The sequence below is a fragment of the Anthonomus grandis genome, chromosome 10 (assembly GCF_022605725.1).
Source record: "Anthonomus grandis grandis chromosome 10, icAntGran1.3, whole genome shotgun sequence".
NCBI classification, from domain to species: Eukaryota; Metazoa; Arthropoda; class Insecta; order Coleoptera; family Curculionidae; genus Anthonomus; species Anthonomus grandis.
The window spans coordinates 26,251,768-26,276,333 of NC_065555.1; the positions used below are offsets into that span (position 1 = coordinate 26,251,768).

Sequence of the window (24,566 nt, forward strand, 5' to 3'; positions counted from 1 at the left end):
TTGTTAAAACAATAAGGTACACAAAGCGTGACATTACATTTTGAACAAAATGTGCGGGGTTTACTTTGGCATGTGTTAAATTGACATTTTCTTTGCTTTTCTCTCTTGGCTACAAAGTGACTCTTGCCATCATATTTTACGTTTTCTGTAACATTACTTCGAGACGTATTTGAAACTCAAGGGACGACTAAAGGCTACTCTTCTTCCATGACCAATCTTTAGGTATGAAAATCCACATCCATCGTGAATTCTTTTATGGTTTTTTTTTCTTTTCCGGTATAGATCATATTATAGAGAATTGAGCTATTTACGGTCGACATGTCTATCACTCGAGTAAAAAGGCACTAATACCATTTTTTGCCCCGTACTGATATGTGATATTTTTGAAGCAACCACATGGTGTTCCACCCCTCCCATATGCTTATTGTAGTTGGCAATCAAAAGAGGTTGTGCAGCTGGAACACGACCACCTTCTTTTTTGTTCCACCTTTGTACAATAGTGGTTGGTAAAAGTGTATCAAAGTTGGTTGCCACCGAAACGCACCTGTTATCATTCCATTTGACTACAAGAATTTTTTGGCTACTGTCAAACTGCCAGTCATAGGCTCCTCTCGGTTCATTCTCAAGTCCTTTGGATGACTTGGTGGGACACTTGATTGATCGATTTTCCCTTATGGTTCCTGTAGCTCGAAAGCAATTTTCTTTTAGGCTACACAAGAGGTTGTAACTAGTAAAAAAGTTGTCAAAGAAAATAATGTGTCTTTCAAGATTTTTTACAGTTTCCAGCATACTTGTTACGACTCTTGTCCCTAGAGGAATCTTCGGCTCTGCTGTTGATTTATTATCCTTGCTGCAGTACAAAGAAAAGTTGTAGCAATACCCATTATCACTATAAAGTGCCCATAATTTGTATCCAAACCGTATAGGCTTTTCTTTGATAAATTGCTTTAGGCCATGGTGTGCAAAATATTTTACAATCATCCCATCAATCGATAGAAATGTATGCAAAACTCCTCATTGTTGAAATTTAGTATTTATTCCCCCAAATAATGGCCCTATTTTGAATGACTTATCGTCTTTGTTATCTTTTGCAAGGGAATTGTCAGCAAAGTGAAGACAAAATTTTATTTTCTTGTAGGCATTTCTGGAAAACGCATTTTTCACTAGAGGAACACCCAAATCTTCTCTTTCAGACCAATAGTCTCTTTCACTTGGTAAGGCATGATAGCCAGAAAAAATCAAAACCCTGATAAAAAAATTTTTTTGAAGTCCTCCGAAGTTGTTGGGCGTCTGTTGGGCGTATCTCATGGTCTCTGTTTGAAGAAGATTATAAAGATCGTCATCAAAAAACTTCTCAAATATTGGTAGTGGTATTAATTCCTGGAATTCTTCTTTTATTTTGTGGAAAGCTTCGGCACAACGTTCTTCAATATTTTCATACATGGGTTCTTCCTTAGTCCATTTTGGTGTCCAGGATTTAGTGCTGCATGCAACCTTTTTCCTTTTTATGAAATTTGATAGCGGTAGATCATCTTCCGATTCTTTTGTTCTTTGTTCGATCATTTTGTTCTTCTACCTGTATCTCCACAACCCCTGGAACGTCCTGGATATCAATCGACCCTAAGTCACCATCGTCGATATCGTCTACGTCCGTCAATTCATCGACCTCGGGAGGTAATAGCGCAATATCAGCATCTATTTGGTTAGAATAGAGATATTCCACCGCATCGTCTAAGTTCTTAAAACTATGTCTATATAATTTAAAAAAATATGTAATAACCTAACTAGAAATATCATATTATCTCTTTGGTTGTAAAGCACACTAAAGAATGTATCTTACCCCTACTACTAAAGGAAATATGACCTATGGGCCTATAGAAGGTCTTTCTGGTCAAAATCTTTAAGAAACAACGTAATTTTCGCCGGACAAGTAAACACAAATACTAGTAAATACCACCTGCAGAATATTGCGTAGGCATTGCTCTAATGCTTTAGACAGCCGTCGGCAATCGCCAACCTACTCGGGCGCTCTCATCTCCACCAATTTCTGGCATCATCAAATGATGATGCTGGGCGCTAATGGGTTAAAGTTGTAAAATAAAGATTGCTAGTTAGTTCCAAATAGTAATAACTGCCTGGCCTTTGGGGACTAGGCATCTAATTAGGTTATTAGTCCTTTTGCGGCTGGTGCCTGTGTTTAGCCACCCTATCTCCTCGGAACCCATCAAATTTAGTTCCTCGTTAATTTCCTCTCTTTTGAAATATCGATCAAAACCTCTGAGAATGATATTTAATTTTCTATCCTCGAAAATAATATTTTCATTCTCATTCCCCATTCCCTGAGATGCTAGTTAGATGTCTGTGATACTACGGGCTTTTGAGAAAACACGCCAAGCCCAGTCTTTCTTTTAAAATTTTTGTGATATTGTTTTGGTTTTAGAAATTAAGATGTATTTGATGGAGATAGTGTTTGACTTATAGATATCTATCAAAATTTTTACGATTTTTAATATTATTATCCTAAGTGTGATATAAAACTAGATTTTCATCTGGAGATGCTGAAAGATCCAACTATAACAAAATTGATTTTTTCGGGGAAATACCGCCCTTTCCTGTTTGCCTTTCCCGCGGTTTCTTTGGATCGAGTACTCGTTCCTGCAGTAGGCCCAGCTGAGTTCAATCATGCTTAGCGGTTCTTTGAGTCCGAGACTCGGAATAATGATCTCTTTCTTACATTGATGCTTTTTTCTGGATAGCACTTTAACATGGTGTTGATCTTAGAACATTGAATGCACAGAATACATTAGAATAAACAATGGCTGCTTTAAATTGAGCGCAACATCTACACAAGGGGCAGAGAGGATATTTTGTTGATAAACATACTTAGTATTCCATGTTGCCACTCATTAGTCAATTTTAACAGAAGAAAATAAAGTGATATAATAAATTATTATAATTAGGAGAAACCGAGTTACATTCTTTATTATAAAGCAAAAGAAAAAGTGAAACTCGATTTTATACTATATTTACACTAAACACTAATAATAATTAATATTTTTAATTTGGATTCTTTGAATCACCAAATGTTCACACACAGCGGCAACGCTGTAAATTTGCCCAGAAAGATTCTCGCGATAAAAGTATTTGGCAAGTGCGCTAGTTTACTTTTGGATGGTGCACTTTTCGTACAGTATTAGTATTACAAGGACGTTTTGAGTGATTTCAGTGAGTTTTTTTAATTAATTTTAAAACTAAAAACTCCCTTTTTGCTGAAAAATGAAAAAGAATTCTAAAGTGAGTCACATATATTGGAAAAAAGGAAATTCAAATCGTTCCTTGCACAGGCGAGCTTGGTGTCAATGGTGTAATCCTTCTAGGTTATAACATTATAAAAGACGGCATATTTGTGAAGTATCTATTAAGTATTGGATACCAAAATATTAGTAAAAATATGTAATTAAGTATATCATTATAATCGAGCAAATTTATTGCTTATTCAAATCCGAAATGCCGCAACATTTATGTGTGCAAAAATAAAGGTAGTAGCAACCAAAATCGGGAACGCAGCATATGTCGTTTGCCAGCATCATATTTATAGTCGTCGCCCATTAATTATTTAATCAATATAATGCTCGTATCTCCTGAGATTTCAAAGCAATTTTAATAATTTTTTTCTACATATTAACAATGGATAACTAAATCGGTTTATAGTGGGTATAAACCTCGACAAACTTTTGTTTTGTAAAAATTAATTAAAAAGTTAACTTTTTTCTGTTATATATAATAAATATTTAAACGGATCGAGATGGTTGCAAACCTTTCAAACGAAAGTTTTTTTATTAAAAATTATTGAGTTAGATATTATAAACGGCTATAACTGCCACAGGATATAGATAAGACTTTTCCTTATAGCCGTTAAATAGCCCTTTATATTTTTTAACATCTAACAATTCAATAATTTTTTACTAAAAAACTTTTGTTTGTAGAGGTTTGCAGCCATCTCAAATGCGTTTTTATATTAATCATAAAAAAAGATTAATTCAAATCCTTTGGGAGCCTTTTTTATTTCTTAACCATTCGTAAGTAATTTTCACCAAAAAGTTAAGTTTGTAGAGTATATATTATATTATAGTAGTATATAAACTATAAATCGATTTAGTTAATTGATCGTTAATATCTGGACAAAAAACTATTAAAATTCTAATTCTAAAAAAAAAATATGGGAAATTCAGGAGATACGGTGCATCGATTAAATAACAGCGGGCGCGGACTATAAATAGGTTGCTGACAAACGATGCTGCGTTCTAAATTTTTGGTTGCTGGATATCGATCGGATGCTAGCTTCACAGATATGAAAAAATATCTAGAAAAACAATACAAAGTGGCAACATCGGATACCTGTATTATAAACATAGAAGTATTCTTCGTTGCCAAGTAGCTTTTTTTATTAACTTTTTTATCAGGAATTTTTTTTGTTCAGAAAAATTTGTTGATTACTCTCAAAGTATATATTATTAGCCAGCAAATAAACAAAACTTTTGAAGAGTACATTTTTTACCTGTTACAAATTAAAACATATTAAAAAAATATGTAATGGATTAAGAAAATTATATATTGAATGAAAAATTTGAAAGTCGATTTAATATCATTGTCTGAAAGATGGTGAACTCAATCAACCTCGCCTATGGTTTGCAGCTAGGCTTATTCTAGGCATTCAATGTTCTAAGGTGTTGATAGTTAACCTTAACGTGAGGCCTCCTTTTGCTCTTTTTAAGCTCGAGATTTCTTTATTTCGCCTCTCATTACTCACATCGCTTAGATGTATCCACTTTCTTACTTCTTTTCAGGAATACGCGGTGGGTTGATCCCCGACTGACAATGGCACAAATGATGATTTTCATAAATTACGATGCGAATTGTTGGCTTTAAGATGTCGCAACAACAATCAATCAATAATTCACTGCAAATAATTGGGTTTACCTAATCTGCAAATAGTAGGTCTTTTTATAGTTGGTTTGAGTAATTTGTGCAAACTATGATCGGGATATTACTATAAATGGGTGTTATCACCCTCATTAAGGGTTGGGTCTCATTTTAAGCAAAATATTGGAGTTTCCTTTGAATATAATGGTTGTTTTTGCATTAAAAAGGAGAAGATAAAAAATTTATTTAAATTTATGTAAGAGGATGAACCCAGAAGTACCAGTGCCCCCAACCCAATCCAACAAAGAAAATGCAAAAATTTAGGAAACAAAGTATTTTATTTTAAAGCTCTATACAAACAGCCTTTTACTGCCGACATCACTTCTTCTTCATAGTTGGAAAATCTCTGACCACTCAGCCATTTTTTAAAAGCAAAAAATAATCCGCGGAAACTAAATCTGCTAAATAGGGTGCATGAGGAAGCAATTTAAAAGTTAATTCGTTCATTTTAGCCATTCCTTTGTTACACTAGTTTCTTCCGGACTAGCTGTTATTGCTCTTGCCGGTCTTCTCAGTTGCAACTGCGTGCTATGGTACTTTTGGCTCATATACTTCTTTTCTCTGTAGCATATGGGTACTGAGGTTGGATTAAAGGATTTTTAACTTATTTCAATATAGGAAAGAGTAATTACGCTTCGGGAAAAGGTTGCCAGTTATCCGAGCCCCACTACTCGCAGAAAAAAATAAAGCTTGAGTGAGTCGGCTTAGATACTAAAAGAACTGTTTTAGTGAATATATTTGAATTCGGCAGAAACACCTAAAGCTTTCTGATGTTCGTCTTCGTGGTATTCCAGAAAATGTTTCAGGCGTAAAGCAGTTTAGGACATTTTAGCCATTGCAATAAATTTTTTGCTTGTAAATGCGGCTATTTTAGCTTTATTGTTTTGCTCAAACGTTGCAATAGGTTGGCATAATACCTAATACTTAAAACTGCCGTTAATAGTTTCACCCTTCTCATGATGGTCAAGGAAAATTATTCCACGCACATCCCAACAAAAAATTACGCCATGATTGTTTCGGTTGTTCCTTTATCTCGGGTGTAAAATGATGGACCTGCGTTTTATCCTTGGTTATGGCACAATGCAAAAATTATGCTTTGTTGCTATGAAAATTCGCGAAACACTTAATTGAAACATCTTTACAACATTCTTTTTGCTCGACTATGAACAAACGCGGCACCCATCTTAGACACCGCTTTTTTCTTGTTTTATCGCACTTTTTGAAAGGCATTCTACGTCTGCTAACTCGCGCACTTTCAGTCGACGATCATCCAGTATGACTTTACGGATTTTCTTTATCGTTTCTGGAGTCGTTACCTTATTTAGCCGACCACTACGATGCTCATCCTGGCAGCTCGGACAGGCTTGTTTAAACTATGCTACCCATAATTTTAATGTTGCAGATGAAGAAGCAGACTCACCCAGAGTAGAATCGAGTTCAGCTTTTATATTATTCGGGCTTTGAAATAAAAGTGTTGTACCACACAACGATGACCAATTTTATCACAACGTTCACTATTGATGGCTATCGAATAAATGCTAAACAACGTGGCATCTTAACACTTGAAACATATGCTTTATGGATTGTGTACTTAATAATACAGTAACTAGCGCTATCTCTAGATTAGCCCGGGCACTTCTGGGACCACCTTCGTAAGCCACGCTACACACGCTAGCACTGCTTTCCTTAGATTTTTTTGCCATGGGTCTTTCCGGAAAATTCTAGCAAATATTGCTTCTACTATTCCTTTACTTGGTTACACCACCGTCTTTAGATTACAGCAAGTCAGACCACTTCCTATACCGCCCGTGTTAAAGCAAAATTGACCTTGAATCCCGCTGTTTGCTGCGTACGAGCGTTTACCAGGGTTTATCGTAAATATCGATGAAAGCAAATTCTGAGGCGCGCTGATTATTTTTATACGAGGAGTATTCATAAAAAGTATTTTAAGTCATAAAATAAGAACTTCTTTTATAGGACTGGAATAGAATGTGTTTATATGACAGTGTTTCTTAATTATTAACGTTTTTACACATTTTTTATATTAGCTATACTTCTTTGCCTTTATGTAGCAATGTTTGTATGTATGTATATAACAAATCTAAGAATTCTATTTAAACTATAACTTCTACTTGTCAGATTGTTTTCAAATTTTGTAGGTGCTTGGCTTTCGATAACAAGGACAGTTTTTAAAATATTTTTGAGTTTCCCTTTTCTAAAATTGGTGTATCTAGAAGTTTTGATCAGTTCAATGAATTTGAACTTTTAAATAAATTGGAAGCGTTTAATATGGCGGATTCAAAATGGCTGCCTTTTAAGTCAAATATAATATATAAAAAGTGAATTTGAAAAAAACCTTACTTGTTGAATTGTTTAAATTTGCTACATTTTTAGGAGTCTTATCAAAAAATACAAGTTTTTACTTAATATTTGTTGAAATTTTAGAGATGAATATTCAAAAAATAAATCTAAAGTTAAAATAAATAAACAATTAAAAAACATATTTAACCGCACTAAAAAATATGAAATAATTTTAATACGGTATGGGTTATTTAATTTTTGAAATAGGTCGTTTTAAAAATACAAAAGTGCAAAAGAATAACAAACAATTATCATAATAAGCGCTAAATAAGTAGTTTTGTAAATTATATACTTTGTATTCATTTGTGGATATAGTAAATATATATAAAATATGTTAAAATATCAAAATTTACTGGGTCTTAAACGCCGACATTGGTGGCCGACAAAAAGAAGTGAAGTGTGTTTTTTTGGGATAATAGGTTGTAAAATCGGCTAAAACTATTCCAGTAACATTAGGGGGAGAAAATAAACAATAAACTATTTTTTAAGATTGTAATGCAAAAGCATTACAATGTTTTACATAAAAATGTAAAACACAAAATACAGAACAAAATGTTTAACATATAGGGATGAAATACATACTACTTTATTATTGGGTAATTATATTTATACAAGTAGTATGTAACCAAATTATTGTCTAAAACGCTACAAGCAAAAACTCTCTCGCAAAACGGATGCACACAAGTTAACGTACTTGCGAAAACTAAACCTGGGTTCTACCCAGCCGATGCATGGCGAGGTGAGGAACGGGGAGTGGTCTGACTTGTTGTAATCTATAGACTGTGGTTACACTCACCTCTTCCTTTGTATTGTCCAAACTGTTATGTCCATCCATTTAATTTCTCTTCCTTTCAATGCCTCCCCCTTTTAAAAATGTCGCTATAAGCAGGTTCTGTGGAACTATTGTAAGATACATGTGATGTGATGTTTTTGTCATTTCTATCACAGTTATTGTGTCTTATCACAGACCCAAGGCAAAGCATTGTTAAACGTAATTGCACCGGACATCTTAAAAGGTTGTTACTACTGGACGCATACAAAAGAAACAATTGAAATTGCCGAAATATTGGTCTTTTTATAGTTAGTTTGAGCAAAATATTTATATAAAATTTTTTTTTTATCTTAATAGTACCTGAGTAAAGACATTGACCCTTATAAGCAAACTATAAACGGATTAATACTATAAATGGGTTTATGCAAGATATTGCAATTTCCTGGAAAAATAGTTGTTGTTTTACCTAGCAGACTACATTAAGAGACTCGAAACATAAGATATTAAATTTAATTTTTTCATTTTAATTTCAGGTACTTTTTCTTCTCTTATTTTTCCATTACTATTGTCACTTGCGCGTTTATTAAAATAAAAAATGTCTATACAGTAAACCATATTATTTTCGAACAGCTTCCAATTTTAGAACCTACTTGATAACGGTTTGTCATGCATTTGTGAGTACAATTGTCATATTACTTGTCATTTCACGCATAATTTTTTAATAAAATGCATTTATCTAAGAAAGGACGAATTGATGTCATGATGATTTTGGGGACCGGGTGCATACACAACAAAAAGTCTGTAATCCATTTAATGCAATTGATGCAATTGATCGTCCTGCAATTACTAGAACCACCGTGAGCAAAATTGTATTTAAAGATACTACTCTGAATGTTCTATTAGAAATGAAGAATAATCCTCATGTTGCGATTAGCACGGTTTCCAGCAATTGGAATTTATCAGTAGGGCCAGTGGCAAAAATACTTCGTGCAAATAAATATAATCCTTATAAAGTACCAGTGATACGTGTAATGTTAGAAGACGATTTTGAACGCCGAATGCAGTTATGTGAGCAGATTCTGGAAGATAATATTGACAATAGCAATTTCATTCGAAATATTTTTTTATAAGGCCACCTTACGTTAAATGGACACGTTAATAGACCAAATTACAGATATTGGGCAACCGAAAATCTTCATTGGATCCAAGAGTACCATACCCGGCGGTCTCAAAAAATTAATGCACTACTTAGACTTTCTACAGTTTAAACTTATCCCTGCTTTAGTTGTTTTATTTCCTAATCCAAAAGAGGCTGACCTTAGAACATTAAATATCTAGAATAAGTATAGCTACCAACCATAGGCGAGGTTGTTTGAGTTCACCATCTCTCAGACAATGATGTCAAATCGACTTTCCAATTTTTCATCTAATATATATTTTTCCTAATCCACTGCATATTTTTTTTAACGTGTTCTATGTTGTGACAGGTAAAAAATGTACTCTTTAAAAGTTTCGTTCATTTGCCGGCTAATAACATATACTTTAAGGGTAATCAACAAGTTTTTCAGAACAAAAAAAAGATTCCTAACAAAATTGACGCAGACAACGTAAAATACCTCTATGTTTACAATGCAAGTATCCGATGTTGCCACTTTGTGTTTTTTTCTAGATATTTTTTCATATGTGTGAAGCTAGCGTCCGATCGATATCCAACACCCCAAAATCCATAACGCAGCATATGTCGTTTACCAGCAACCTATTTATAGTCCGCGCCCGCTGTTATTTAATCGATATAATGCCCGTATCTCCTGAAATTCCCAAGGCATTTTAATAATTTTTTGTCCATTAGCAATCAATAACTAAATCGATTTATAGTAGTTATAAACCTCTACAAACTAAAGTTTTTGTGTAAAAAATTACTTAAGAAGTCGAATCTTAAAGAAATAAAAACACGTCAATCCCAAAGGATTTAAATTCATCTTTTTTTTAACAATATATAATAAATATGTAAACGCATTTGAGATGGTTGGAAAACTCTACAAACAAAAGGTTTTTTTCGGTAAAACATTATTGAACTGTTAGATGTGGAAAAATATAAAGGGCTATAACTCCTAACGGCTATAAGGAAAAGTTTTATCCATATCCTTTGGCAATTATTGTCGTTAATAACATCTAACTCAATAAGATTTAATCGAAAAACTTTCGTTTGTAGAGGTTTGCAACCATTTCAAATCCGTTTAGATATTTATTATGTATTACAGAAAAAGGGTTTAATTCAAATCTTTTGGAAGTAAACATTTTAATTAATTTTATTAACACCTTAGTTTGTCGAGGTTTATACCCACTATAAATCAATTTAGTTATCCATTGTTAACATTTAGACAAAAAATTATTAAAACTCCTTTGGAATTCCAGGATATACGGGTATTATATTGATTAAATAACAATGAGCGCGGACTATAAGTATGTTGCTAGCAAACGAGATATGCTGCGTTCTCGATTGGTTGCTCGATATCGACTAGACACTACCTTCATTTTTGCGGCATTTCGGGTTCTAATAAGCAACAAATTTGATAGATTATAATAATATACTTAATTACATATTTTTATTAATATTTTCCTAAAAGAAATGAAGAAGAAAAAGCTTAATTTTGGTATGCAATACTCGGTAGATACTTTCTCAAATATGTCGTCTTTTATAATATTATAACCTAGAGGTAGAAGGATCACACGATTGACACTTTTGAAAGGAATGATTTGAATCTCCTTTTTCCCAATATATATGACTTACTTCAGACTTCTTTAGAATTTTTCAGCAAAAAGGCAGTTTTTAGTTTTAATAATATTAAAAAAACGCACTGAGACCACACAAAACATCCTTTTAATACTAATACTGGAGAAAAGGTGCACCATTCAAAAGTAAACAACAAGCGCAGTTGCCAAATACTACAGCATTGCCGCGCTGTGTGTGTGTGGAAATTTGGTGATTTAAAGAAGTCAAATTAAAAATATTAATTATTATTAGTGTTTAATGTAAATATAGTTACTAATTACTTTAATTTACTATATCACTTTATTTTCTTCTATTAACATTGTGTAATCACTGGCAACATGGAATACTAAGCATGTTTATCAATTAAATATCTGCCCCTTGTGTAGATGTTGCGCTCAATTTAAAGCAGCCATTGTTTATTCTAGTGTACTCTGTGCATTCAATGTTCTAAGATCAGCACCATGTAAGCAAGTAACGGAATAGAGAGCAATATTTGCTAGAATTTTCCGGAAAGACCCAAGGCAAAAAAACCTAAGGAAAGCAGTGCTAGCGAGTCAGTATTAACGTGGCCTACGAAGGTGGTCCCAGAAGTGCCCGAGCTGATCTAAAGATAGCGCTAGCTACTGTATTAGTACACAATCCAAGAAGCATATGTTTCAAGTTTTAAGATGCCACGTTGTTTAGTATTTGTTTGGCAGCCATCAATAGTGAACGTTGTGATAAAATTGGTCATCGTTGTGTGGTACAACACTTTTATTTCAAAGCCCAATTAATATAAAACCTGAACCGGATTCTACTCTGGGTGAGTCTGCTTCTTCGTCTGTCATAATAAAATATTGGTTGCATAGTTTAAACAAGGCTGTCCGAGCTGCCAAGACGAGCATCGCAGTGGTCTAAATGAGGTAACGACTCCAGAAACGATAAAGAAAATCCACAAAGTCATACTGGATGATCGGCGACTGAAAGTGCGCGAGTTAGCAGACGTAGAATGCCTTTCAAAAAGTGCAATAAAACAAGAAAAAGCTATGAGTAAGATGGGTGCCGCGTTTGTTCACACTCGAGCAAAAAGAATTTTGTAAAGATGTTTCAATTAAGTGTTTCAGTTCGCGAATTTTCACAGCAACGAAGCAAAATTTTTGCATTGTGCCATAACCAAGGATAAAACGTAGGTCCATCATTTTACACCCGAGATAAAAGAACAACCAAAGTAATCATGGCGTCGTTCTTTGTAGGAATGTGCATAGGATAATTTTCCTTGACTATCATAAGAAGGGTGAAACTATTAACGGCAAGTATTATGCCAACTTATTGCCACGTTTGAGCGAAAAACGAGCTAAAATGGTCGCATTTGCAAGCAAAAAATCCGTTGTTGCAATGGCCAAAATGAACGAATTAAATTTTAAATTGCTACCTCATGCATCCTATTTAGCAGATTGAGTTTCCTCGGTTTATTTTTTGTATTTAAACTTCAAAAAATGGCTGAGTGGTCAGAGATTTTCCAACACTGGAGAAGTGATATCAGCAGTAAAAGGCTGTTTTGAGGGGTAAGACATTTTTTTAATATGACAGGGGTATTAAACTTATTAGACACCGCTAGGAATAGTGTATAGAGCTTTAAAATAAAATAATTTATTTCCTGGTTTTTTGCGTTTTCTTTGTTGGCTTGAGTTGGGTTGGGGGCACGAGTACTTCTGGGTCCGTTCACCTCGTACTACATAACTTTAAATACATTCTTATATTTACTCCTTTTTTCTGCAAAAATAACTATTATATTCAAAGGAAACTCCAATATCTTGCTTAAAATCAGACCCAACCCTTAATGAGGGTGATACAACCCATTTATAGTAATATCCCGATCATAGTTTGCACAGATTACTCAAACCAACCATAAAAAGACCTACTATTTACAGATTAGGTAAACCCAATTATTTGCAGTTAATTATTGATTGATTATTAATGCGACATCTTAAAGTCAACAATCCGCATCGTAATTTATAAAAATCATCATTTGTGCCACTGTCAGTCGGCGATCAACCCACCGTGTATTCCTGAAAAGAAGTAAGAAGGTGGATACATCTAAGCGATGTGAGTATAGAGAGACGAAATAAACAAATCTCGAGCTTAAAAATAACAAAAGGAGGCCTCATGTTAACGTTAACTATCAACACCTTTGAACATTGAATGCCTAGAATAAGCCTAGCTGCAAACCATAGGCGAGGTTGATTGAGTTCACCATCTTTCAGACAATGATATCAAATCGACATTCCAATTTTTCATTTATCATATAATGTTCTTAATCCATTACATATTTTTTTAATGTGTTGTATCTTGTAACAGGTAAAAAATCTACTCTTCGAAAGTTTCGTTTATTTACTGAATAATCGTATATACTTTGAGAGTAATCAACAAAGATTCCTGACAAAAAAGTTAATAAAAAAAAGCTACTTGGCAACGTAGAATACTTCTATGTTTACAATGGACGTATCCGATGTTGCCACTTTGTGTTGTTTTTCTAGATATTTTTTTAGATCTGTGAAGTTGCTGAATCGCTCCGATCGATATTCAGTAACGCGGTTAAATTTAGAACGCGGCTTCGTTTGCCAGCAACCTATTTATAGTCCGCAGCCGCTGTTATTTAATCTATATAATGGCCGTATCTCCTGAATTTCCCAAGGAGTTTTAATATTTTTCTGCAGATATTACCAATCAATAACTAAATCGATTTATAGTATATATAATAATATAATTTAATATATACTCTACAAGCTAAAGTTTTTTGTTGAATATTACTTACGAATGTTAAAGAAATTAAAAAGGCTCCCTAAAGATTTCAATTAATCTTTTTTCTATAATAAATATAAAAACGCATTTGAGATGGTTGCAAACTTCTAAAAACAAAATTTTTTTAGTAAAAAATTATTGAATTGTTAGATGTTAAAAAATATAAAGGGCTATTTAACGGCTATAAGGAAAAGTTTTAACCATATCATGTGGCAGTTATAACCGTTTATAATATCTAACTCAATAATTTTTAATAAAAAAACTTTCGTTTGTAAGGTTTGCAACCATCTCAGATCCGTTTAAATATTTATTATATATAACAGAAAAAAGTCAACTTTTTAATTAATTTTTACAAAAAAAAAGTTTGTCGCGGTTTATACCCACTATAAACCGATTTAGTTATCCATTGTTAATATCTAGAAAAAAAATTATTAAAACTCCTTTGAAATTCCAGGAGATACGAGCATTATATTGATTAAATAATTAATGGGCGACGACTATAAATATGATGCTGGCAAACGACATATGCTGCGTTCCCGATTTTGGTTGCTACTACCTTTATTTTCGCACACATAAATGTTGCGGCATTTCGGATTTGAATAGGCAATAAATTTGCTAGATTATAATGATATACTTTATTACACATTTTTACTAATATTTTGGTATCCAATACTTAATAGATACTTCACAAATATGCCGTGTTTTATAATATTATAACCTAGAACTAGAAGGATTACACCATTGACACATAACTCGCCTGTGCAAGGAACGATTTGAATTTTCTTTTTTCCAATATATGTGACTCACTTCAGAATTCTTTTTAATTTTTCAGCAAAAAGGGAGTTTTTACTTTTAATATTAATTAAAAAAACTCACTGAAACCACTCAAAACGTCCTTGTAATACCAATACAGTACGAAAAGTGCACCATCCAAAAGTAAACGAGCGCACTTGGCCGCTGTGTGTGAACATTTGGTGATTTAAAGAATCTAAATTAAAAATATTAATTATTAGTAGTCTAAATATAGTAGAAAATCGAGTTTCACTTTTTCTTGTGCTTTATAATAAAGAATGAATTCTCCTAATTATAATAATTTATTATATCACTTTATTTTCTTCTGTTAAAATTTACTAATCACTGGCAACATGGAATACTAAGTTTATCAACAAAATATCCTCTCTGCCCTTGTGTAGATGTTGCGCTCAATCCAAAGCAGCCAATGTTTATTCTAGTGCATTCAATATTCCAAGATGCTGACATACGATTTCAACAAGATGGGACACCTCCCTGCTTTCCCATAGCCGTTCGACAATTTCTTGATGCAACTTTTCCTAACAGGTAAATTGGATGGAGAGGACCGATTGAGTGGCCACCAAGGTCACCGGATATAACCCCATTAGATTTTTTCTTATGGGGCTCTTTGAAGTCCAAAATTTATGTGAATACACCGAATAATGTTGATGATTTAACGCAAAGAATTCGACAAGAAATAAGACTAAATGGTCAACAAATTCAGTTGCAACAAATATTGAATACATTTTTATTTGTTAATGTCGTATGTTTTATTAGTTTATTACGTCAAATTTAACAAACCGCTGACTTGGTAAGATATGGTAAGCTATACAAAAAGTATACAGAATATATCGTAGAATATTGTAAAATGTTAAGATATACATTGTTCCATTAAAAAAATTAATTTTGACGCTACAGTTTCCACTTGAAGTACCCTGTATAGACAACTTTTATTGTAAAAAAAACCCGCAAGTGACAATACTAATCGACGTGTCCGAAAAATAAAAGAAGAAAGAATCACCTTAATTTTAAATAGATTTCTTCCCTTCATCGTAAATGCACTGTTAGATAATTTTGTATTATTTTCTAATTCTTATTTATAGAAAAAATTCAATCATAACCACGATTCCCCCAAGCTTACCTTGGGATTTTTCTAAAACGAAAAGTTTTTCTTAGACAAATAATTTATTAACAACAACTAATTAATTAACATTTGTACAAACAATAATTTTTTAACATTCTGCTTATTTAATACTGCATTGAATATCCCAGGCTGCTTCCTTTGAGACATGCTAACGACTTTTACAAAAAAATTAATAAAACAATCTCTTGAAAGAAACTACGATTTTTTGGCATACTTTCTTCTCATTATTTCCTTATAAAAATTCAGTCGTAGCACGGTTCTCCTCAGGTTTTCTGCCTTGGGTCTTTGCGGAACCATCCAATATTGTTTCTGCTGCTCTGTATTCTTTGCACTCTCTTCTCCCTTCGTATTATCCGGACTGCTCTGTCCCTCCATTTCACTTCTTTTCCTTTTAAGTCCCCTGGCTAATGAATATTGCACCATCAATTGACTCTTTGGGACTATCACCAGATGAATGTGGTAATTCTTCCAGTCGAACTTCCGATGGTTTCTGTCGATTTCAATTCTGGCCGGACATTGTTTTCTGACACAAGCCCAACACACGTCTCCGTTGAATCTCACTGCACTAACTTTAAAGGTGTGGTGATTCACATTTAAAAAACTATTGTTAAAGGTAATTGCGTCGGACATCTTAAAGGGTTTTTTACTGCTGGACTGTTACAGAGGATATAGTTGGATTTGCCAAAGGGTGGGTCCTTTTATACCTGATCTGAGAAACCTGTTCGATTATTTATAGCGCAAAGTACCTGAAATTTTATATAAGATAATATTATTGCCATTTTGGTAGCACTATCATGAGATTATGACCATAAATGGGTTTTATTGCCCTTATTAAGGATTCGGTATAATTTTATGCAAGATATTGGAATTTCCAAGGATTATAATAGTTATTTTTATAGGAGAAATAAAACAAATAATTTTTTTAGGAAATATATTTATTTTTATGTCAACAGTTTTTAAAAGAAAAAAATATATTTTTTATAAGTTTCTCCAGACTGTAACTTAAAATACCTACAGATGATTAAATTAAAATGCTTGTATACATATAGTCAAAGATTGCTTATTAGCGATTGTACATTTATAAAGATATTTTTACCATATTGTTTAAGCAAACACATGAATAATTGTTATTTTAAGTGTTATTGACTTGAAATCTATATCCAGTCAAATCAATAATTAGAACAAGTCAAATTACAAAATTAATTCCTCGTTTACCTTTTTTCATAAATCTCCGCACTTGATGAATTCAATCAAGAATTCGTTTTTTCGTAAAACGTATTTTCCACCTTAAAATATCATGTTGATGAACGTTTTTGAAAACAAAATTTCTAGTATTGTTAGCGACTCGTTTTTATTAATATATGATACTAACAACTGAACGAATAGGGATATTTGAGATTCTCTAGGAAACCATAGTTCCTCTGCGTTTTAAGATCTGTTGAATTAAGTCCCTCTTTGAACTTACAGTGAAGATATATTATATTCAACACACTTTCATTCAACATTTAGCTAATTTCTAATTACTTCTTTGGGGATAATGCGAGAAGCAAAGTCAAATATTACCTTTTTGGCTAAGAAATTATTTTTGACAGTAGTGGTTTTTATTATAATTTTAGACTTTTAAATCTTTAAAAAATCACCAATACTTTAAGACTGTCTCTTTTTATTGGTTTTTTAATTTAAGTTACTGTAAAATAAATTACCACCTTTAGGCAAACCTATTAAATTTTAGAAGTCTTACAACTCTAGCAATCTATCTTCCTTTGTTTTTACAGTTTTTCCCATAGAATTTAGGTGTTTTTTAATTAAACAGTATATTTTTGACAATATCTATATACTTCTTTGGGCCAGTAATAGACAACTAGACTCTAGAAAGTTGGGTAAAAATCCTATAGATACGTAATGTCATCAAGGTATAGTCTTAGCATGTCAGTTTTTTTGAACTGCACTAATAGTAGATATAATGTTAGTCACAATGATAGTACTTTTAGATTTATAGTGTTTTTATATTTTTAGACTAAAGAGCTAGATGTCGCAGCCCTTATTGGAAAATTTTTAAAGGTTTGTTTTCTCTGGTTTCGACAGGCATTGCATTTTAAACATAACCAAAAACGTAAATTAAATATAATATAGTAAATATTAGTTATATTATATTAAAGTTTATATATGGTATACTATTACTTATTAGAGCTTAATATGAAGGTATGCACGAATTAAGGTTATATTATATTTTTGATTTGTCGAGTTAGTTACTACTACATTGAAAAGTTTAGGTAAAGAAAAAAAATTAATATTAAAGATACATGTCTATAGCCAACTCATCTTATAATGGTAACTTTGAAAAAATCTGTTAAGCTTCTGTGAGATAATGGACAAGATACAATCTTTGATTGAGCTCACTTAGCACAAACATCTTATAGTTTCCTTCAGATTAAGTATTGAAATTGTATACTTGCCTCTGCATCTGCTCTTAACTTTGCTGGCTCTATAACTCTAAATTATCATTTAATTACCATAAGTGACAGACCACTTATAAACCATAGAAAAGATATTAACGTTGTATAAGTATACAGTGCGGCTCTTTATTTTATTTTATTTACGCCATTCAACAGAAATACATCCAATTACTGAATGGGAAAAAAAAATACATATTTTGTGATAATTCTGGCAAGTCGATTAAGTTGTTCACTAATTTATATAGAAACTGCAAATCAGCAGATTTTCTTCTATCTTCTAAAGAATGAAAGAAAAATCTTTCCAGTAACCGTGCATGTGGAAAACCGGTTTCTGGGTACACTCCATCGCATTTATAGCAAAGAAATTTTAGAAATTTTCTCTGTATACCCTTAATCTCATTTATATGGTTTTGGTAATAAGGGGACCAAACTTGAGAAGCATACTTAAGTATGGATCTGACATATGAGAAGAATAAGATTTTTAGGCTGAGGATATTATTAAAATTACACCGCCCAACAGCATGTATGTTGCATGGAATATTTTTATGATTCTAGGCTTATTTTTAATGCTGATATTAAATAATGTCATCAGTTTATATGTGTCAGCTCTAGTTTTTGAGTTAAAAGGAGGGAGTATTTTTTGGGAATTAAAAATACACTCAACGTACAAACATTTTTAATTACAAGAACTATACACTCAGGAATTTTCTTTTATATGATTTTCTACTAGTTTTGAATGAACTGCTACTCTGAATACTCCAGCAAAAATCGGCCAACATATGTGCATCCCAGCGACCCTGAAATCGTTCCTCCATGGTTCGAAGATCTTGGTGGAATCGTTCACCCTGTTCTTCACTCATGTCACCGAGATTTTCAGGAAAATGGTGTAAATGGCTGTCTAGGAAGTGCACTTTGATGCTCATGTTACATCCAAGTCGCTGGAAGTGTGACAACATCTCTTCGACGTGCGCAATGTAATCATCACCCTTCCTATTACCTAAGAAATTTTGGATAACCCAAACAAAGGAATCCCATGCATTCTTCTCAATTTCTGACATTGAGCTGGTGAAATTAGGATCGTTTACCAACTTGCGAATTTGTGGACCATCAAATATACCTGCCTGGAGTTTTTCTGAACTTAGACTTGGAAATTTCCTTGAAATATATTTGAAACATTCACCATCTTTATTTAATGCCTTAACATATTGCTTCATTAAACCTAGTTTAATGTGCAGGGGTGGCAATATGATACGATCTAGTGGCACTAGAGGTTCATTTATAACATTAAGACTACCTGGAAGTAGTGCTTCCCTAGAGGGCCATTCTTTTCTTGACCAATGTTCTGATTTTGCTCTACTATTCCATAAACACATAAAACAAGGATATTTAGTGTAGCCTCCTTGTTGTCCTAAAAGGAAGTTCACCATCTTAAGATCAACGCAAATCACCCATTTATGATCGTTATATTTGATTTTGTTCATGACCAGTGCTATTGTGGGGTATTCTTCCTTAACTTTAGTTGAATGTGCTATTGGTATGGAGCCTAGTTTATTTCCGTTGTGCAATAGTACACACTTCAAACTCCGTTTTGACGAGTCAATAAATAAACGCCAATCGATTGGTTCATATTTCTGCAAGCCCATGGCAGTCATTAAACCAGAAATATTAGTACAAAATACAAAATTATCCTCCTCAGCGAAAAAGGGAAGTAAGTCTTTTTCTCGAGTGCGGTAATAAGAAACTTTAGTTTCTTTAGTTAAAAGATTTCTCTCTTTTAATCTGGAGGCCAATAATTCAGACGAAGTTTTGGATAGTCCAAGGTCTCTAATTACATCATCAAGTGCACTTTGATCGAATGGTTTTGGTTCAAAGAGATTTTCTGAAAAAAACTCGTCATCGCTCATGCTACTCAGTTCATTCAATTCATCAGAACTTTCTGTAGATGTAGATGGTAATGGTAAAGATGTATCTTTTGAGCTCCTTACAGGCCTCACAGCTGATGTTGATGTGGGGTAAATCCATTTGGAGCGGTTCGTCTTGTTGATTCCTTTTATATTATCAACGCAAAAATAGCAGTCATCGTGATGATTTAAAGGTTCACGCCAAATCATTGGGGATTGGAATTTAAAAGAGAGTCTCTTCTTAGTGGCCCATAAACGTAATTCTTCAACACAAATTTTGCACACAATATTGGGCATCCAGCACTTGTTATCTGTTTCCAAAGGAAAACCAAAACACTCTAAATACGCTCGTTTCACAAAGTCTGACATATTCAATCGAAATTTTTGAAAAACATATTCACCACAAATATAACAAAAACAATTCGGATCGTTAATGCAGACCCTTCTTAGCGAAGTCATGATGAAAATTACAATAATTTATCTAAAACGCGACTATAATAGATAAAAAACCAAAAATAAAGATAAATGAGAAGAACGTAGCTATATCTAAACAACTCGAGCTGTTAGAGTAAAACTGACGACAGATTCGAAATCAGATGCCTCGAATTAGTAAACAACAATAAAAATATTTCAGTCAACATAAAATAACCTTCGATTTGTTGTGCAGTGTTATGAGAGTTACGTATTACAAAACCTAGCATTCTGTAGCTACGTTTGACAATATCTGTAATATGTGGCTGAAAAGAAAGAGAGCTATCAAATGTTACACCTAAGTCATTCAAAACTGTTGATCTAGGGACTGTGACATTGTCTATGGTATAGTCATAAATAATTATTTTTTTCTTTAAACTGAAAGAAACAACATTACATTTAGCAACATTTAGAGGCAGGTTATAATTTTTGCACCATGCATTAAGTTTGTTTAAGTCACTTTGAAGTAAAATACAGTCCAAAATGCTGTTAATTCTATAAAAAACTTTTTTATCGTCCGCGTATAATAGACTATTTACAGAAAGTTCATCAGATATTTTATTAATAAATGAGTTGAAAAAAAGCGGTCCCAAAATTGAGGCCTGTGGGACTCCAGAGGCGGCAACAATCTTTGCCGAGCTTAGACCATAGCATTCTACGTACTGGGGGCGGTCACTCAAGTAGGATCTAAAAAGATTCGTTAGGCCGGAAGAAAATCCATAAATTCGATCGAAGTTGTTAACGAGAATGCCATGTTCGAGTCGGTCAAATGCCTTAGAAAAGTCCGTATATATGACGTCGACTTGAGAGTTGTTATTTATTGATTCAGTTATAAATTCAGTAAGAGAAACTAGATTTGTTGTGGTAGACCTGCCCTTCATAAAACCGTGTTGTCTACTGTCAATCAGATGTTTCATTGATGGATATAAAGCAGTATGTAGAACATGCTCAAAACATTTAGAAAAGTTATTAATTATTGTTATAGGGCGATAGTTTTCTATAAGATTTTTGTCACTCTTTTTGTGTACAGGAATAATTTTAGATATTTTCCCAAGATCAGGAAAGCTTTCTTGTTTTAACGCTAAATTAAAAAGTAAAGTTAATGGTTTAACAAAAGCTATGGCACAATCACAGAGAAGGAAAGCAGGAATTTTGTCGGGTCCAACAGTTGCTTTTGGTTTAATCATTTTAAGAGCTCGTAATACTTTATCTTCCGTGAATCTGGATATAATGATGGTATTTGCAAATATGTTTTGAGCATTGTTGCCAGGTTGTGTAGCAGTAGAAGAAATATACGCACTTTTAAAGAAATCTGCGAATGCGTTTCCAATAGCTTGAGGATCATACATAATCATTCCCTGTTGGTCAGTCATATTTTGAGGTAACAAATTGTTATTTTGTGAGCTTTGAATTAGCTTCCAAAAATTGTTTGGTTGGGAAAATAAATTATTTTCAAGATTAACACAGTATTGTCTGTGTGACAGTTCAATATCTTTTTTGATTTTCGATCGCAGCTCTCTAAATTTAGTTAAATCATATTGTTGATGAAAACGCTTATATTTCTTCCACGAGCTATGTTTATTTCTAATTGATTCAATAATTTCAGAGGTAAACCAGGGTGCATAAGATCGTTTATGCCTGGCAGTTTTAGGGACACAGTTATCAAGACAATTATAAATTTTATTATAGAAAAGTTCGACGGCCGAATTGATATTATTCACAGATTCCAATATATTCCAGTTAATGTTAAGAAAGCTCTAATATAAAATTCTTAGGTCTGCTTTTTTAAAATTATAAAAAATATTTACAACTTTACCGCTATTTATTTTTTGTCAAGGTTAAATCTAAACTCAATCAATAAGGCTGGATGAATATCTTCTTCTTTAACTAAGAAATCATGACATCTCTGTACTTTACAAAGATCTGATCGAGATGTTATAACGAGATCCAGAACCGTCCCTGGATATTTTCAATAAAATTTATTTGTTTCCAATCAAAAAATTCTAACAAATTATTAAGTTGGTTAACTCTAAATGACGGATTAGCTCCTTTCGAATACAAAATGTACTCTAGAATATTAAAGTCTCCTAGAAACATAATTTTTGAATTGTAAAGGTACGTTAGCGTTGAAATGTAATCAAAAACATTCTCAAAATCCTCTGAAACACTCTCTGAAAAACGTCCGGGTGGGATGTAAGTTAAGATAATAAAAAGATTGGTGTGATTAATAATTGTTTTTAGGCCAATGATTTCTATGATGCTACGCAAATCGTTAGAAAGAACCAATTTTAGGTTTACTACAGAAAAAGTTTGTTTAACCGCCAATATAACACCACCCCCCTTATCCTCACTCATCTCGGCGTAGTTTCTGTCACAGCGATATGCTGTGTATTCGTTCGGAAAAAGTTCATCATTCAGCCCAGACTCTGTAATAGCGATAATATCATATGTACACGTTAGTACAGAATTGAAAAAAGATTTTGTTTTCGAGGGAAGGCCATTGGTATTCTGATAATAGATGCAAAGGTCGTCAGTACGCTGCTGCTGCCGGGTCTCGATCGACTGAAAGCCACTGCAGCCATAAGAGTTAAGTTGAAGCGAGAGAGTGTCGTAAAGCGAGAAGGAAGAGCGGTGTGAACCTGATGATTGCTACAGAGTGGACCCAAATATTTCAAATTTATACTTTGCATTAATTTGCTTATATGAATAACAATTTTTGTAATTCCAAGAAGCGTGTTTGGTGTCTATGTCTAACTTAAATCTATCTTTTACAAAACTACAGTTACTACACTTGTACTTACTAATTATCTTCTGAGACATTGCAATTTTTTAAATTCGTGTGAGCCTGAGCATAGAGGACAAACAATTTTATTTTTACAGAATTTATTAGAATGCCCAAAATTATTACATTTGAAACAACGAGTTACAGAAGTTGAATCGTAAATTTGACAACAATCAAGCCAGAATAATTGTCAATTGCAATATCATAAGGGATACTCCAGGTATTTTTGAGCGTGTCAGATACTCAATGATAAATCGTTAGCAATCATGTATTTTGCTCATTTACTTTAAGGTCGAAATTGTTTATCAAATTAATTGGTTTTTATTTCATGTTGTCGTCCATGGATAATTTTTAGAATGAGTTAAAGATACTTTAATTTTTTCTTTTGAAAACAAAGCCAAATATGAAGATAATATAAGATACGAAAAAGTTGTATTTTTAGTTGCCTTAATACAAAAATAAATAAAAAGCTGCAAAACAATTATTGGCCTTGTTTTTTTCTCAACAATAAGCATGTGGTGGCCCACTGACACGCCACTGGACCTAATAATTTCAATCTAGTTACAGCTAAATAAGCGTTTTATAACTTCAAATAACTGCACCAAATTTCAACCAAATCGTTTTAAGGATAGTTATAGTATTTTTAAAATACCGTTATTTTTTTGAACTTTTATCGCTCTGTATCTCAGAAACATAGCAACTTCCGACATACGTTCATAGGAACTTTTTTTCATAAAACGACCTAACGATTCCCCCTGTATAGTTTCGTACCGTAGTTATGTCTTTATGTCTTATTGTCTTTATGTTTGTGTCTACTTTATGTCCTAACTGCATCAATATGCAGTTAGGACATAAAGTCTCCCGTTTAAGACTTAACTTAAAAAATGTTGCAAAAAGCTTACCTCCTACCACTTGATAAAAAAACATCTTATTATAAAAGTCTTCTCTCACATTATGGATTCTGCACCCACATTTATGTTAGGTTGTTGCGCATTCAAAGAATCTGGAAATTTATAAACTTGATACTTAACGTCAAACATTTAGATTTAGTACCAATACAAATCTTTAACTTAGTACCATTCGTAAAATTCGAATCTCAATAAAGATTCAAATCGCAGAATTTTAGAGGGGCTTATTATTTGACCAACCATAGCAATCGTCAATTATTAGACGGACCGAATTGATAAAGACGTAAGAATTAAAAATTATTCGGAATATTGCAAAACAAGTTTCACTTCCTATAAGTCCATTCTTAAAATTAAAAAAAGTTTTATAACTTACAAATAAGTATTTCTAGCATCTTTTGGTTACAAAACAGTGTATATTTCATAAATTTATAGAACTAAAATC

At 32.8% G+C, this 24,566-nt stretch overlaps 1 protein-coding gene across 15 annotated transcripts in view; it reads left to right on the plus strand.

The window, feature by feature from the left end:
• LOC126741664 (voltage-dependent calcium channel type A subunit alpha-1) overlaps window positions 1-24,566 on the plus strand; it is a 771,245-nt gene that overhangs the window by 624,068 nt on the left and 122,611 nt on the right. For 10 of the 15 annotated variants that reach the window (XM_050448189.1, XM_050448188.1, XM_050448198.1 and 7 more), the window contains one exon: window positions 17,623-17,667. The exons of the other annotated variants lie outside the window; for them this stretch is intronic. In XM_050448189.1, the coding sequence (XP_050304146.1) occupies window positions 17,623-17,667 (45 nt within the window). The remainder of the gene's footprint in view (window positions 1-17,622; window positions 17,668-24,566) is intronic. 15 annotated transcript variants of the gene reach the window in all.